The sequence below is a fragment of the Emydura macquarii genome, unplaced genomic scaffold (assembly GCF_026122565.2).
Source record: "Emydura macquarii macquarii isolate MOO-44397 ecotype Brisbane River unplaced genomic scaffold, CSIRO-AGI_Emac_v2 contig_75, whole genome shotgun sequence".
Taxonomy (NCBI): Eukaryota; Metazoa; Chordata; order Testudines; family Chelidae; genus Emydura; species Emydura macquarii.
In genome coordinates this window covers 2,144,868-2,163,140 of record NW_027130212.1, presented here as the reverse complement: position 1 = coordinate 2,163,140, position 18,273 = coordinate 2,144,868, and the positions used below count along the sequence as shown (strand labels likewise).

At 39.3% G+C, this 18,273-nt stretch overlaps 1 protein-coding gene across 4 annotated transcripts in view; it reads left to right on the top strand.

Annotated features, from left to right (window-relative positions):
• The window catches only part of NCAM2 (neural cell adhesion molecule 2), a 503,301-nt gene that overhangs the window by 424,941 nt on the left and 60,087 nt on the right, over positions 1-18,273 (top strand). For 3 of the 4 annotated variants that reach the window (XM_067543086.1, XM_067543105.1, XM_067543094.1), the window contains exon 15: positions 9,248-9,428. In XM_067543086.1, coding sequence (XP_067399187.1) covers positions 9,248-9,428 — 181 coding nt within the window. Of the gene's footprint in view, positions 1-9,247; positions 9,429-9,661; positions 10,146-18,273 lie in introns of those variants that run through there. The other variant, XM_067543101.1, reaches the window with a different exon arrangement.

The following is an 18,273-nucleotide window of genomic DNA, read 5'->3' as shown; positions in this document are numbered from 1 at the left end:
ATCATTGTTCTCTAGGTTACCTGAACTACTGTTGGAAGTTGTCTTGCCATTCTGTGTTTCCTACCTTTTCTACACATTCAAGGATTAGTTTATAAATTTTGAACCACAGATAGCTTGTAATGAGCAAGAACTTTCACAGTAATTGTGCCACACAGATCGACTCATCTTCAGAGATGCTTCAGTTTCTTCTTATAATCTTCCCATTATCTTTTACTGAGTGAGAGCTACCGCTTATTAATACATTTTGCTGACTGACGTGTGGTGTTAAAGAAGATCATGATGTAAAGGGTACTAAGGCACCCCATCCGCTACACTGTTGTGTGTAAATTGAAGCACACATCAATTAAGGTTAAGATAATGGGTAGCAGCCACCATTTCTTAGTGAAAACAAATCAGAATATGGAGGAGTTGAAACAAACACATTGAAGAATACCATTGATTCTTTGCAGGAAGTGATGGCATCCCATTCCAACCTATTTTTTCCTGGTTTTGAGCACTGAAGTGAAACAAGAAACCATGCATCTGTTTAGAGACATTACAGTTGTGGTTCATTCCCTGGGATCTTCACTGAAAGGGAAAGGGACTTAAAAATGTGTGTGTTTGTTTATTTATTAAAATAGCAGGATAAAAAGTTGATTACAAGATAAATAAAATTGTATTTCCTTTTCCAACATATTGTAGCATATTTAAAAATGGTGGGCTGACAAATTTACTACCAGCAAAAGTACTGAATTTGGCTTAAAGAATGTAAGTTTTGTCATTGCACCTGTCTGAAGTTCTGCGTATGCTACAGAGTGACCATACCATCTGCCATCAGCCTAGGTGTTACCAGGAAGTCATTTTACCAGAGCTGGAGTATAAAAGGAAAGGTACAAGTACATATAGACAGTGTGAAAGAAACCAGGAACATGAAATTGTGTTTTCAGATACATTAAAATGGCTGATGACTAAGACCTAACATTATATAGAAACTAGCAAGAACTTATTTAATTACTATTTTTTATTTACCTTTAATGTTTGCTCTGTCATTGGAAAAAAAAAATCTTATAAATAATTGTTGTCATGCTTGCTGGTGTTCCTTGCTATGTAACTTCTTGTTTGATGATAACTGTGGGATTCTGCAAGTTGTAAACTTGGCATGTGAAGTGATTTTCCTGGACTAACTATAACCAAAGAGGACTGGTAGTTCAGAATCAATTGAGAGTGAAGTGGCAGCGCTTGCAGTAACAGCCAGAGGGACTAACAGCAGTGTTTATTTCAAATATCCCTAAATCTTAATTGACCTATTTAAGTGACTTGTAGTCCAGTAGGTTATAGAGTATCTCAGTGCTGATGAGACAAAGAAAAGCAATTGTCTAGGAGAGACATGCTAGTAAAATGAGCAAAAAACTGATAAAATATAACACAGTTGTGTGAAGTTGAGCCTCCCAGTTAAATATAGTATATCTTGATATTTATGTACATAAAGATATAAAAGACATGTTAAAATGTCAGGTCAAGATATGGATATAATGCATGTACATACTATAAATACCATAATTTTTCTCACTGTATGTTACTTAATTCTGTGCCTATATTGGACAAGTTTGGAACTTTGAGTTTGTGTGTTGTAAGTTCTTTGGTCTGCCCTTTAGGCAAAATGTAATTCATTCTCTTAAAGCACCTATTTTTTTGTAATTTGTGATGAGTAAGAATATGATATAAAGAGACCATATAAAAATTTGGAGGTTTAAATAATAATTAGAAGTTGCCACAAAAACATAATTCCTGTATATTGAATAGTTATCATTTTACAAAAAAAATATAAAAATCCCCAGATAATATTTATATTGCCCAGCATGTGTATGTATCTCTACATTTTTACTGTATAACGTCATGAAATCGTGACATACCAGGTTTAAAAAATCAGTCAGTCAAGAAAACATTTTTTCCTCATGATTATGCAAGAATGAATGAATGCTAGTAGAGAAGAAACTGCATGAAATTGTATTTCTTGCCTATTTATTCATTTTATTTTCAAGAGGAGACTTTGCAGGTGTTCTGGGTAGGGTAAAGAAATGAGAATCAGTTCTAATATCACACAAACTTACATCTACTCTACCCATCTACCGGTTCTCAGCTCTTATTGTGAATAATATTTGAAGTAAAGGCAAAAGAACTGCCTTTGTTTAAGTCCATTTTAAGGTTTATATCCTGGTTTTCCTGGTATTTAAGTTTTGTTTCATGCCAACACAAACAGATGAGTTGGTTTTAGTTCACTGATTTTTGAAGAGGTTGATCCTACTGGGAACATCTCGGTTTTGACAGGTTTCGTTTGTATCTAGGTACAAAGCTAAAACTACACTATTCTAATATTATTTTAGGTACAGATGTTAGAGGCTGACTGAGAAACAGTAATACAGTATTAGCTTACAGAGCAATTTTACGCTCTGTAGTTCACAACTGCAGTCCTGGGTTCATTCTGTTAATTCTTATTTGCTCAGCTAAGTATTTATAACTAGATGAAGCAGCAGGAGTGATAAGGTGTATCCCCATGTGTCATTACCCAATTTTATCTCATCTGCGAAGAGGGTCTGAAGTGAGCCACAGCATCTTTTCTGCATTTTTGATGGACTTGTCACTTTTTGCAGAATTTAAGATTTCATTTTAAAAGATCATTTTTTGTCATTTATGCCTCCCGATAAAGTCTCCCCGGTGTGAGCCATTGTACTCATCTCTGAAGCATGGCAGCCTGAAATAAGTGTTGTACCCCATTCATCTCCATAGGATAATGACAATGAAGCCTAATGATGAAAGTTTAGATAAAGTCATTGTTAACTATTTTATTGCTAGTTATTTTAGCAGAAATATACAGAAAATCTGCTCATCCTGTTTGGTTGAATACAACAGAAACAAAAGGCTGTCATCTGTATTATTTCTCTGCTGTTGAAGTATTATTCCCTCCACCACTTTGTCCTGTCCAATTTTAAACTTCCCCAATGAAAAGCCTTCTTGCACTTCCTTGGAGAGAAAATTCAATGGTTTGACAGAACTTCTACAGGAAAGTTTTACCTGATTTTGGCCATCCAAACTTTTCTTTTCTTCTTTTAGTCCATTACTCCTAGCGCTTGAAGTGATCCTCTATGGAAAGTGTGAAGAGAGACAACATCAATCTGGTCAATGGGAAGGAGATGACCAGAGGAAGAGAGAAGTGGGGGAGAAGCTACCAAGGAAAGGGAAATACGACATCCACTAGAGAGAATGAAAAGGGACAGAAGAGAAACAATTAGGGGTGGTAACCTAGAGAGCTATGTAGACCTGCGTAGAGTGCCACTGCTTTTTCCCCACTGCATCCCTCTCCTCCATTAAGCAGTACCTTTGAGCATTATAACCACAGATAAATATTGTTTTTGTTTGGGCCCACATCTATATTTCTCTAGTTGAGTTAAAAGCCTTTTTTCTGATTAGATGCCTAAAGTCTCTCTGCAACAAGAAATACAATCATAAGTTCCTGATGCTTTCATCAGGAATGAATGGATGCTATTTAAAGTTCTTCTCAATTATCAGTTGACTGCTTCCCCTCTCTGAGCCTCATTTGGTCCCATTTAATTAGCTTTCCTATAACTCCCTCCAGCCTCATTACCACCACCTGGATCAATATCTTTGCTTGTGTGTTTAACAAGTATATTAGATAATAAGCTGAACATCAATCATCAGGTTTTCCTTCTTTGGGAGCAGTATTTTATAATCACTTATTTCAGACTATTAATGTATCTACATAGACTAATGCTAAGAATGACGATAGTCCAGCTTCATAAAAGATCACAGCAAAGGCAGCTGGTCGAGGCCATTTTTCACTTTGTATTATGTAAATTGCCTGTTCTACTGTCAGTTTTTGCATAAAAAATGTGTTCTATTTCTTTTGTATTCAGCTTTCACAAACTTAACCAAGTAATTCTGAAGCACAGATCTTTCTGTAATACACTGTAGAGCATATAATTTTGAATACAAAATTTACAAGACTTCTGAGTTGTTCTTTTAGGCCCAAATCCTCACCTGCTGCTTCAAGTCTAAATAGATAGGCTTAGCATAAGTAGGTTTTCCATAGTTTGGAAGGGAGAAATCCTCCTCCAGGTCACAGAATGCCAGTGGATTTGAAAAGAAATTTTATGTGCAGCTAACAAAGCTTTTCCCTGCCACCTGTGGTCCCACTGTAGTTTGGAATTAGAATTGAGTAATGACATACCCAACTTCCTTTGGGGTTCTTTGAAATTTCCTCCTGGCTTTTGAGCTTTTACAGTGCTTTTGGGTCACATTTCTAAGCTTTTCTCTACAACCGTGAGGACCAGGAACTTTTTTTCCCCAACTGAAAGCTAAGATTCTCACATAATCTCCTGTCTCCAGGAGGTGGGGCTGTATGAAGAGCATCAAGTATTGTGAAACTTCTGATTAAAAGGCCAGAATTGTCAAAACAGTGCAGCTCCCCAGACTTTAATGGAGTTTTGCCCATTTACGCTGACAAGGAATTAGACCTACTGAATTTTTTAATCATTTCTAGTAAGTAACATCCTCCATAGTTGCAGGCCCAATAACCATAGGCTTCTCCTCCTTATTCGGCAAGGCTAGTTCCTAATGAGTTCTCATACCCAACTTCCTGGAGGTGTATGCTATTGTCTTACCTGCTCACAACAAGGTTAAGAAAATTATAAGTTAAACTAATATATCAATATTAAACTAGGAATTGTTTAAATCTATTTATAGAGCACTATTGCCTACCTGTAGTTCCCAGCTGCCTGAAACAAGCGTGTCACTCACCAATAGTAGTTTCAATGGTGCTGCTAACTAAGTATTGACTAACCTCTTTTTTGCCTCTTGTTGGGAATAAAGAAGACACCACATCTATTAATATCCATCATGAATTTGTCTGTTTTTTGTGTGTGAAGGTTTCTGGTATTCCATATTCCCTTTTCTCTACTTCAGACTGGTGATCTGCTTAGTTCCCATGGTGATTTTGCAGACTCGCCTAAATTCTCTTTAAAGTAAAAAATATTCATCAGTTCCCCTTGAGTACCCTACATTTTTGGCTTTCGATTATAAAATATTTGCAGTTTGGCTGGATACCATAGTGTAAAGTTAAGGTCTTTTGTCTTTTTTTTTTCCCCCAAAAGTTTTCATAGAATCATAGAAGATTGGGGTTGGAAGGGACTTCAGAAGGTCATCTAGACCAACCCCAACTAAATCATCCCAGCCAGGGCTTTATCAAGCCAGGCCTTAAAAACATGTTAGGACAGAGATTCACCATCTCCCTAGGTAATCCATTTCAGTGCTTCACCACCCTCCTAGTGAAAAAGATTTCCCTAATATCCAACCTAGACCTCTCCCACTGCAAGTTGAGACCATTGTTCCTAGTTCTGCCATCTACTACCACTGAAAACAGCTTAGTTCCATCCTCCCTGTAACCCCCCTATAGGTAGTTGAAGGCCGCTACCAAATCCCCTTCACTCTTTTCTTCTGCAGACTAAAACAACCCTAGTTCTCTCAGTCTCTCCTCATAAGTCATGTGCTCCAGCCCCCTAATCATTTTTGTTGCCCTCCGCTGGACTCTCTCTAACTTCTCCACATCCTTGTTGTATTGGGGTGCCCAAAACTGGACACAATACTCCAGATGTGGCCTCACCAGTGCCAAATAGAGGAGAATAATCACTTCTCTTGATCTGCTGGCAATATTCCTGTTAATGCAGCCCAATATGCCATTAACCTTTTTGGTAACACACTGTTGACTCATATCCAGCTTCTTGTCCACTGTGATCCCCAGGTCTTTTCTGCAGAACTGCTGCTTAGCCAGTCGATCCTCAGTCTGTAGCAGTGCATGGGACTATTCCATCCTAAATTCAGGACTCTTCACTTGTCCTTGTTGAACCTCATCAGATTTCTTTTGGTGCAAACCTCCAATATATGTAGATCACTCTGCATCCCATCCCTATTCTCCAGCATACCTACCACTCCTCCCAGCTTAGTGTAATCTGCAAATTTACCAAGGGTGAAATCCACCCCATCCTCCAGATGTTGAACAAAACCGGCCCCAGGACCAACCTCTGAGGCACTCCGCTTGATACTGGCTGACAACTACACATCAATCTGATGATCACTACCTGTTGAGCATGATTTCTATCCACCTTGTAGTCCATGCTTTCTTAACTTGCTGGTAAGAATACTGTGGAAGACTGTATCAAAAGCTTTGCTGTACTCAAGGTATATCACATCCACCACTTTCCCCATAATGATAAATGATAATGATAAAGATACATCCTTGTGTGCACTGTATCCATAATACTGTCTTGGGAAATCGTTACAGGATGTTATTTCCTTTTGAGGATTTTTCCCTATTTTCAGTTGTCACTATGTTGATATTAATGCTCTGAGCATTTGCACTGGCAAGACCTAAAGTTGGCAGCTGTGGTAGTTCAACTTGAATTCTGTTTTTTCATCTTCACAAGGAAATATTTACTTACTTATATGGATCTTTTATAAGACAGCATATTGTTCTTTCTTCCTCCGTTGGGACTCCTACCACATGGCAATTGAGTATCTCGATCTAGTTCTCAGTGTTACCCTTTGGCTGCCAGTTTTGTGAATTTGCTTTGCATTTTACTAATATATGGTGTCATCTGTCTCTGCATTCCAACTGACCAGAGGCACTTAGAAGTCTAACTCAGTCAATGGGAATTGGATGCCTAGATGCTTTTCAAAACTCCACTAGGAGCTAGTCTGTATCTTTAGGTGCCTATATACTTTTAAAAATGTAGCCCTTAGCCACTTTTGAAAATTTTACCATTTGGCCTCATACCTGTTTGCAACGTGCCTAGCAAAGAGCTGGCATTATATAATCATGAATAATATTCTTTGGTGTATGACTTTGTGTGAGGTTTGTTTCAGCAAAGAGATTATACTTCAGAAAAAATTCCTTAAGGCTTAAAATTAATGGAACTTGGCATTCAGATTCCCTAGACAGCTTTGAAAATCTCAATCATAATAGTGCCCAGTGACCAGGCTTACAACATCTAATAAGCAATATTACAGAAAACAAAGCAAAAAACAGTTCAATATCTGAAGCCACTGCTGTTCTAATTGTAATGTCTGAAGATTTATATTTCTTGATATATTAAAGACGAAACTGCTAATAGTAATACTAATAGGAGGTGTTTGTACTTAAAAGAACATATATCAGATTGTAAGTCCTTACTTTAAAGGAGTCTCTTGTCTTTTATGTCTTTGTAAAGCACCGTGTACAGCATTCTATGAATAGTTATAACTGATAATAATAAAAAAAGAAAAGCCTAATGAGGTGGAAAGCTTTCTTTATGGCTCTGTTTTTCAGCTTCTAAAGTAACCAATTAAAGGGCCTTAGCATAAACATTTATAGAAAGAGTGAGTGAATTTCACACACTTTCACACACACTCCAGCAAAGAAATTAGCCTGAGAATATTGGTCAGTACTCCCCTGAGTAAAGGACACTTGAAAATTCATATGAAATATTAGTGATTGTAAAAGAATCTTCTCCTCTTCTTTTTCTCTCATTTCCTAAGATGCCACTGGTGGGCTCTGAACACAGGAAAGAACAGTTTTATCTGTGTTTAAGGAAGGATGAGGTGGCAAAGATTGATGGAATCTCAGGCAGCTCAGTCTTCCCATTTTTCCTTTACTCTAATTGTTTCCAATTTGTGTTAGAAACAACTACTAATCTTTCCCACATAATGTTGTCTTTCGGTTCAGTCCTTGGATTCCTTCCTTTCTTCTTTTGGAAATAATATACATGTCACAGGGTACACGCTCACCACTAAGGTGCCTCTTTGTGACCATGTCTGGAGATTAACTGCACTAAAGTCCAACGCCGCTTTCCTTGCCCTGTGGTCTCTCTCTTTCTCTGGGGCTCAGGGTGCTCCTTGTTTGTAACTCAGCTCTCCGGCCAGGTCACGATAGTCCTCCTCTTCCAGGGTATCAGAGTCCCACTGGATCAGCAGTCTACTTGCTGTTCCAGTCAGCCTTCCAGTCCAAGGCCAGATCAAGTGCTGCTTTCCCAGTGGCTGGTAGGGAAAACCGGACTCACCCACTATTCCGAGTTCCAGTCCAGGGACCCTATATCTGGCAACTGTGGTCTGCTAGCTCCCAGATCCTGTTGCTATTTTCCTTGACTCCTTCCTACTTCCCTATTTATCTTCTGGATCTCCTCTGAGTTTACCAGCCCAAACTCTCTCATGTCAGGGAGTAATGGCAAACTATTGACATTCGTAGCTCTAACACACCTCTCTACTTTCAGGGGTGACTGCAGCCTACTTCCCCAGCCAAGTTCCCAGCATGTCTAGTGCCAAAACATGTTTATATATTTATTTTTTATAGTTTGACTTGAGTACCTTCTGATCTCAAAAGAATATTTTGATATATCCATCTCTTACACTTAAAATAATTTATATCAAATAACTTTTGCTATTTTCATTGATGAGGACCTTACATACATGTTTAACTTCAATAAAAATAAGGAGATTTACACTGATTATTTAATTACATGTAATTAAATTAGATGCTCCATGTGAAAGTTAGCAATCATGAAAGGTTTGAATTCAGAAAATTGTAAAATATACTGTATATGAGATTATATATCCTGCAGGATGTTATAAATGAGTTCATAACCTACTTCAATGGGATGTTCTGTTTGCTTCAGTGTTAACTTTGGGCCACTGAATTTCCATCATTGTTCAGAGTTCTGCACTCAGACTGAGGACAGATGTAGTCACAACTATGTTTTTATGAGAATTTATTCATTGCATTCACTAACTGGTCAATTTTGTTTATAATGGGAATTTGCTTTTAAAAATCATTGATTATAATACAAATAATTGAAACTTTTTTATTCTAAATGAAACAGTTTCTTGTTTTTACAAGAACATATAAATTGTGATTCTTTTTTACTTTACAACAGACATCAGTACTTGAAGAAAATACAAATTTAGAATAAAATTTTCAAACTTAGGTGCCTAATGCTATGTCCTTAAATCCATATTTAGGGACCAGAGTTAAAAATCTCCTAATTTTCAGAGGAGCTGATCATCTACAACTTATATTGAAGGCAAAATGGACAATAAGAGATCAAAACCTTTGAAAAGGAGGTTTCATATATTTGGAGCTTAATTTTGGTTATGCAACCTTAACCATTTTGGCCTTATTACATGAATTTGTAATATATTAAAACTAATATTTCCATTTTTACAGAAAGATAAGGAAGATCAATGGCTAGAGAAAAGAGTACAGGGTAGTAGAGACCACATCATTTTAGAGCATCTGCAGTGGACCATGGGTTATGAAGTTCAAATTACTGCTGCCAATAGACTGGGTTATTCTGAACCAACATCGTATGAGTTCAGCATGCCACCAAAGCCAAACATTATTACAGGTAAGTTAATTTAAAAACATAGTCTAATATTGAATTGGTTGTTTTCTGCTTATTGTATTTAACTTGTGTGCTGTTTGGTTCTTGCTGTAGTCTCTGAACTTAAGCTGATTGAGAACTGAAAACGTTTTTAACTGTCAAGAATTTGAGACTCCAGATTGGATTTATAACCCCCTAAACTGGAGAAGGAGTTGTTATTTTTATTATTATTTTTATTATTATTTATATTATTGTAGTGCCTAGGATCCCCAGTCATGGGCCAGCACCCAATTCTGCTATGCATTGTAAAAACACCACAGAAAGACAGTTCCGGTCCCTTTCCTTTCATTACTATTGATATTAGTGAAGTCATCCATAATTGCAGAAGAAACACAGAACCCCAAACTCAGGCGCTGGCAGTTAATAAGAGAGATTGTTGTTAATCAGAAATGCGCTTGCTGTACCTCTGTACATTTTATTTTTTTAATTGTTTATGTTGTCTGTTGTAAGTTTATTCATGTATTGGGATCCTGGGGTTCAGTCCAAGTCAATGGAACTACTCATGCTTTAAATTAAGTGCTTTGCTTGAGCAGGTAGTATACACAGCACCTTGCAAGATCAAGCCATTAAATAGGGTTCTTTTGATTTAATATCTTTAGTTCATTTTTAAGGTACTAGTGTATAAAGGTCTAAGAGTCCTACTCTGCAAACGTGACTATTCCTGTAAATAAAGTTTCTTACATGCACAAGTTTTTACCTAATTTGGTATTACTATTTTTTAAAGCAAAACTATATGGGAGTCAAGGTTAGAGGTGTTTTGGTTATTAGCTTCTTGAGAGTTAAAATTTAACTTTTAAAAATTATTTCAAACTGAAATTTGAGGCACCATTTACCAATCCTCATGCAGCATTTTCAGCAATAGTCTAATTTGATTAATTTAATTCACTCAATGGACATACATTAGTTTTTAGTGTGTTTCAGATATTTTCTGATCTGCTATAACTAAAACACAACTTAATTTTAGAACTATGAGTTTTCAAAGTTTTAGTCCAGATGTTGAACTGATATATTTGATAATAAGATCAAAATAAAATAAATGGCAGTAATATTTAAATTAAAAAATCAGGTGCTAAACATTTACAGCATGTAATTTTCACAGAAGTTTTATGTATGCTATAAATTACACAAATAATGCATTACACTGAAATTTAAACCTTGCTAAATATATATCAAGGCCAATGGAGAAAAGTATTGTCATATCAACACCTGTGTTTAACACAGAATCTGAATATATGAACAACACTGGTTTCACTAATGTAGTATTGACTCCAAATGAGCTATAGATTTGATATATCACTGGAAATATTTCAAATAATTAACAAATTGGTTTTTTTCCTTCCTGTTATCTTATCAGCTGCTAAAAACAATCAACCTACTACATTCTTAGTGGATTTTTTTAAAAACATATTTTCAAGAAATGTCTTAGGCATTTACATTAATGGCTTGTCCCATATTATCAGAAATGATCTGTTGATATTAAAAGTGCTATTTCTTGTATATATATACAGTTAAGAAGCATGCCACGTAACTTAGTAAGAATAGTTTAGGATCAGATCAAGTCTTGGTGTAAGCAGGGTGTTGGTTTGTGCGCTTCATCAGTGTAAGTCCATGGAAATTGAAATTTATTTGGGTCTTAACAGAGGCTCAACTCCCTCACAGTCCAGTTTCTACTTCTGTTTGATCCTGCAGTGAAAGGGAATGTGTTATGACATCAATCTGCTTGTCACAGAAATATTATGATATCACAGTTCAGCACTATGATTTCATGGCAGGACAAAATGGAGAAACAGATGGGCTGTAAGAAAAAAGATATGCTCTGGGAAATATTTTGGGGAAATTCTATGGCCTGTGTTATACAGGAGGTCAGACTGGATGATCACAATGGTCCCTTCTGGCCTTTGCCATATAAATTGATGAAAAACCTTTCTTCTGCAGGGAAAAATGTAGAAAATGTAATAGAATCTTATGAAAAACAGAAGAAAGGAAAACCAATTTCCCTTATAAGTTTGATATATTTGGAATTGTTTAATAGTATATAGATATAGCTAGTGAAACATAAGTTTATCCATTTACAGTTGTTTATAACTGTTATAATTGCAACAACTGAAACAAAAACAAAATACCTGCATGAGTGGTAATAAAGTTCTATACTTATGTATACAAGGCAGTCCAGATAACCAACATCTGAATGGAGATAGAGTATGTTTCATTTTATGCACATGCTTTTGCAATTATGTAGGGAGGTATCTTGTCAGTACTCTCACGTAAACTTTATTAGCATTAAGGAGAAGTCAGACTATTTGAACATGTTGCATATAGTTTCTTTGATATGGGTAATTATTGCAATTATGATTGTGGAACTAATTAGTTATCTTGACATCTATTTTTGCAAAGCCTAAAGTGGGTGTGAAATTAACATTCTATAGGAATTCTATAGAAGATTTTTTAAAGGATCTGAATATTTTGCCAGAAGATACTCAAAAACTCTTTACAATATTCACTGTAGCTATCTGTGAGCCCATCCTCCAATACAAGATGTTACCTAGTTCTGAAAAGTGTGTGTGGGGTGTGTGTGTGTTTTGTTTTGCTTTTATTTTTAATCCCTATGACACTAACAGTAAGGCAAAATTTTGAAACGTGAACCCTGATTCCTACAAAAATGTACATACATCCTTAACTTCAAGCAGATGAGTAATCTTCTTAACGTCAGTGGATCTGCTCACATCTAGAATAAAAATAACTGGCAGCTGTATCAGCTTTTTTTTCTTATATCACTCTTTTTATTCTATAGGTTTTATGAGCAATTTTTCTTTTAAATGCTGCCCCCAATGTTGGTGTGTTTGTTGTATTAACAGCTTTGGAACAGTCAGAATCTCTGTGCAGTTTCCATGAACGGAATGACCTTTGCTGTCAGTGTTGAGCATCTTGCTTACCCTTTTGAACAAATGGCTGTCACTTGTGCTAAAGCACCTTCACTCATCCTGACCAAAGTCATTTACTGATGGGCAAAGATGGACTATCTATTTAATATGTGATATTTTCTCTGATTTTCACACTGTGCCCAATAGCAACAAAGATGTCAGTGTTCATCATGCCAAACAAATACTTTATATCATCAGTATTGACTAGAAATGACAGCTTTATGAGATCGAAAGGTTCATCTCAAAGGGAATGTATTACAGTGTATTTTTATGTCAATGCAACAGATTTTTTAGATTAACAAAGTTAGGAAAAATGAAGTCAAATATGAAAACAATGGCCCCTTTTTCCATCTGTGTCCAAGAAATTTGTGGAGGCACTTTATGACCCCACAGATAGCGTGTCTTGGGGTCTTTTGCTTCAGAATACATGTAAAACTCTTAATTAAACATAAATAATCACAGAAATAATTCCTCAAAGTGGATGGTGACAATCCTGGGAATATCTCATGTCCATTAACACCTTTCCTGCAGATTTTTAACAGATTTTAAATCACTCCTTCCATTTAATTCCACGGTGTCAAAAGTCACAAATGTAATGTCATATAGGGATTCAACCTACAGAACAGCCCAAAAAAGAGAATCTCGGAGGGAAAGAAAATATTTAAAATACAAAAATGGTAGGTTGTTGTTGATTTTATTTTGCTAGTTTTTTTAAACATCTGTTTTTAACCAAGGAAGTCAACAGTATTCATGGGGGGGATTTCCATTCTCTAGTGCTGCCTCCCTGACTTCGTTACCTTCCTTCCTTGTCTTTCTTCTAGGCTCCCAGCTACAGTCATTAATCTGCCTCCATGAAAACTATACTACGTTCCTTTCTTCTTTTATATTATCATCAGTAACATATATTCTTCAGGCCACATAAGGCCCTCAGCTACATTCATTTAACCCTATTTTCTTTCAGTTATGTGCTCAGTAATCATGCAAACACAATGCCCTCACTGGGTTTACACCTGTGTAAATTATTTGTCTAGTAGCTAGATCTTATTAAACAGTTCTGCAGATAATGAACAAGAAGGAACAAAATTCAGTTCAGCCTTTCTGAACTGTATTGGTTCTTCTTCGAGTGCTTGCTCATGCTGATTCCATTCTAGATGTGTGTGCGCCCACGTGCACAGTTACCGGAATTTTTTTCTCTTAGCAGTATCTGTAGCACCAGCTCTAGCACCCTCTGGAGCCCCACGCTCATGCCATTGAATATGAAGTACCATTGGCCCTGCGTCCCCACAATAACAGCACCATTGGGGCACCACCAATCCCAGAGATCGTGGCACCAGTCTTCCTTCTTGCGGCACCACCTAGTACCACATTGTAGCCAAGTTGAGGCACTGTCAGCTCCTCCTCAGTCTCTGTGTGAAGAGTCCTACTCCTTGTATTCCAAAGAGGAGCCTAGCCCCTGACCCAGCCAATACCAGCACTCAAGGGCGCAGGGGTTCTGTATGGGCCCTCCAGCATCTGCTTGGCCCCAGGGACAATGGCACGTCCAGTAGTCATATTGGAACCCTGGGTGGTTCTCCATGGCACCAGGTCCCTATTCTCACCACTCATCGGGAAAGCACTCAACGGTGCCGATAACCCCGGAAGAGACTCAGGTTTCAGCATCAGATTGAGGAACTGAACCTCAGGAGTGAGTGACCACATCAGCCCAAACACAGGAGAAAGAGATCCCACCCCGTACCCTAGCATTACTGTCCTCCTCATTCCCCGATGAAGCGGTCACCATCATGGAGCCCTCAATCTCACTGGATGACTTCTGGGCCCACCAAGAGCTCCTCTAGAGGTGTCCTCCAACCTGTGCATCGAGGCAGAGGAACTCAAGGACACCTCAGACAACCTCTTTGATGTACTGGCATCTGTGGTGCCAGCTCAGCTTGCATTTCCTTTATATGAAGGGGTGCTCGAGGTGGTTCATGCCCTGTGACAAATGCCATCCTCTTTGCCACCAACATTAAAGAGAGCTGAAAAGAAGTATTATGCCCTGGCTAAGTGATTTAAGTGCCTTTTTACACATCCTCTCCAGGGATCCCTTGTGGTGGCCCCTGCCAATGAGAGGGATAGGCAAGACCAATTTAGTTTTGACCCCAAAAAATAAGGACTCAAAGAAGCTGGACGACATTACAGTCTCCACTCAAAATCCTTCTGCCCATTCATTTCTGAACCACCTTTCTTCCTTCTTCCCTGAATGGGCCTGAATTATGTCAGACCTCTAGGTCTTCAACATCATCTCAGCAGGCTACACCCTGCAATTTTCCTCATGCCCTCCCCACAGCCCTTTCTTCCTGTCCCTCTTCAGGGACCCTTTTCATGAGCAACTTCTCGATCAGGAGGTGGAAACCCTTCTGAGGGTAAGAGCCATGGAGAAAGTTCCTTCAGACATGAAAGGAGAGGGGTTATATTCCCTATACTTCCTTATTCCCAAAGCAAAAGTTAGTCTCAGACCCATCCTAGACCTGCAGCATCTCAACAAATATCTCAAGAGATTGAAGTTCCATATAGTTTCCCTAGCATCCATCATCCACTTACTGGATCCAGGAGACTGGTATGCTGCCCTTAATCTAAAAGATGCATATTTACACATCTGGATCTTCCCTAGCCACAGGAGATTCCTCAGGTTCATGGTGGGCCATTCCCACTATCAGTTTACAGCACTGCCCTTTGGCCTCTTGTCCACTCAAATGGTATTTACAAAATGCATGGCAGTGGTGGCCATATACGTGATACGCCAGGGAGTACAGATTTACCATTACTTGAATGAGCTAGTGGTCCGACCCGCAATCAGTGTTGCAGCTTGTGCCCTTCAAAGGGCTAGTTCCTTCGGTTACCCTGGTCTCCGATGCCTCAGAACTGGGTTGGAGAGCGCACATCAACAAAAATCTCAGCACCCAAGGAACCTGGATCGCAGCCTCCACATAAATGTCAGTGAACTAAAGGCGATACGCCTGGCCTGCCATGTATTCCTCCCCTATATGGTGGACAAAGTGGTCCAAGTTCTAATGAACAACACTGCTGCGATGTTTTACATTAACAGGCAAAGAGGAGCTCACTCATCGGACCTGTGTCAAGCAGCTACACACTTATGGTACATTGCCATTCGTACCAATTTTCATATCCTGGCGTCCTATCCTATACTTATATAATAAACAGCAGGATCTTATTCAGGGGGTCAAGGCAATACACCATGTTTATTGTGAATACAAAAATTTCAAAAAGTAATTGCCTACACACACACAAAGTTCTACAAAGATGGAGTATAGTTACCAGCCTCATTTGCTCGTGTTAGTCCACTGGTCAGGTCGCTAAGCAAGAGGGAGGGAGCAGGGGTCTGTCGGTGCACACCGATGCTCCTGGAGGTTGATTGTAGAACCAAACCCAAAGTCCTCATCTTTTCATCCCCTTTTTATAGGGGTACGCTCTTATGCCACTCCATGGGTTCTGCTTCGTCATACTGCATCTGCATCCTGGTGTGATTATCAATCACCCATGTTTTGCAAGCATGATCATTGTTATTTTTCATAGTTCGTCTTGTTTTCGTCCTTCGAGGCGGATCCCGAGGTCATCAGGGTGAATAGTCTTCGGCCATCTGGGTTGTGAAAGATGTTATCTTCAGTCCCTTGAACATCTGAGGCTGGTGCCTTTTCCCGTCACTCTCTGGTCTCACATACACACATCACTCATTCATCTATTCACACCCTAATCTCTTAACATTTACTTAAAACTTGTAACTGGAAGACACAAAGTCCTTCAGAAACAATAACATTTCTTTTTATCTAATACATTCACTATTATTACAAAACATCCTCATTTAACATTTGTGATATAGCAAGGGCAGAGGGCAGTAGGAGAGTGCACGATGGGAGGTATGTAAGCCCCAGAATGCTCAGGGCTTTATTCCCTACAGACTAGCCAGAGTCAATAGAGGGCAATTAGGAGCAACTGAGGCCAATTAAGGCCCAGCCAGGTGCCTGATAAAAGCCCATTGTTTCAGAGAAACAGGGCACAAGCTGGAGGAGTAGGTGTGCTGTGCTACGAGGAGCTGAGGAGCAGACAGGAGTACAGTAGAGGTGTGGAAGAGCGGAGGAGTCCCAAGAGAGATACTGAGCCCAGTTTGGGCAGCAAGGAAACAGGGCCGAGAGGCCAGAAGGACTGAGGGGGGAAAAGTAGTCCAGGGGAAAAAGACTGCAGCTGCGAATACAGTGCCAGCAGCTCATAGCTGCTACTCATAGGGCCCCTGGGCTGGGACCCAGAGGAGCGGGCAGGCCCGGGTCCCTACCCCCCTCCCTGGGGAGACAGGGTGACGGGCGACTCCCTGGCCCACTATGAGAGGTGAAGTGCGAGACCCACTAGAGGGAAGCCGGCCATCTGCCACACATTGAATCTTTCTATTTCAGAACATTTGCTGATGTTACTTCAAGTAGTGATCTTAAAACATATGTTCTTCAACAATAGCAACAATTTCACAGAATGATCTTTGGTAACTTTACAAACAGGATAATCAATGACCAGATGTTAGTTTCAGACAAACAGATGGTGGTTTCAAACAAACTTATCAATAGTGAACAGATCACCCTATGTACTCAAAATGCAAAGCCTCACAGAGACTGGTGTGGTGGTTTGTCACGTACCAAAAGAATAAGGGTATTTCACATAGAATCAATAAAACAGAATCAAGCTTTGGGCTTACATCACCTCCCAGGGGCCAGGAACACCATAGCGAACCTTCTCAGCAGGTCCCTCTTACCTCGCCACGAATGGTCACTTCATCCTTGGGTGGTTGGTATGATCTTCAAAAGGTGGGGAGTTCCCCGAGTGGACCTCTTCACATCCAGTCTGAACAAGAAATGCCATCAGTTTTTCTCAGTCCACGGGCTCGATGAGGGATCGCTATCTGAGACATTTCTTCTCTTATGGACAGAGGCACTTCATGTATGCCTTCCCACCAATACCGCTGATTCACAGGGTCCTACTGAAGATCAAGAGAGACAAGGCAGATATAATCTTAATAGCTCCTGCGTGACTGAATCAGCACTGGTTCAGCACATTGCTGGAGCTATCAGCTGTCCCTTTCCCCCCTTGATAGAGCTCCCATTTTGACCCAACTTGCTGTCGCAAGCCACGGCCAGTTCCTACACCCAGACTTAGTATCCTTGCATCTGACGGTGTGGAGGCTAAGTGGTTAAACACAGATGAACAGGTGTGTTCATCTTAGGTCCAACAGGTCCTGATGAGGAGCAGGAAGCCCTCTACCAAAATTTCGTATTTGGCCAAATGAAAAAGATTTGCCTGCTGGTCATCAAGCCAAGAAATCCTGCCTTGTTCCAGACAATACTGGACTACTTATTGCATGTTAAGGGGGAAGGACTAGTGGTTTCATCGATAAAGGTTCACCTAGTAGCTGTTTCAGCCTTTCACCCTCCAGTCCAACGGAGGTCAGTGTTTTCCCACTACATAACATCAAATTCCTTAAAGGCCTATATAGACTTTACTCTCAGGTTTGCAACCAATACAACCCTACTATCTGAACTTAGTTCTGCAAGACTCATGGCCCCTCTTTTGAGTGCTTAGTGACCTGCCCTTTATTGCTTCTCCCCTGGAAGGTGACCTTCCTGGTAGCAATCACTTCAGCTTGAAGAGTTTTTGAGATAAGAGCACTGACTTCAGAGCCTCTATATACAGTGTTTTACAAGGACAAGGTCCAGCTGCAAACACACCTGGCCTTCCTGCCCAAGGTGGTGTTCCAGTTTCACAGCAATCAAGACATTTTTCTGCCAGGGTTCTTTCCATAGCTGCATAGTTCCAAAGAGGAGCATAAATGGCACAATCTCAACATTAGG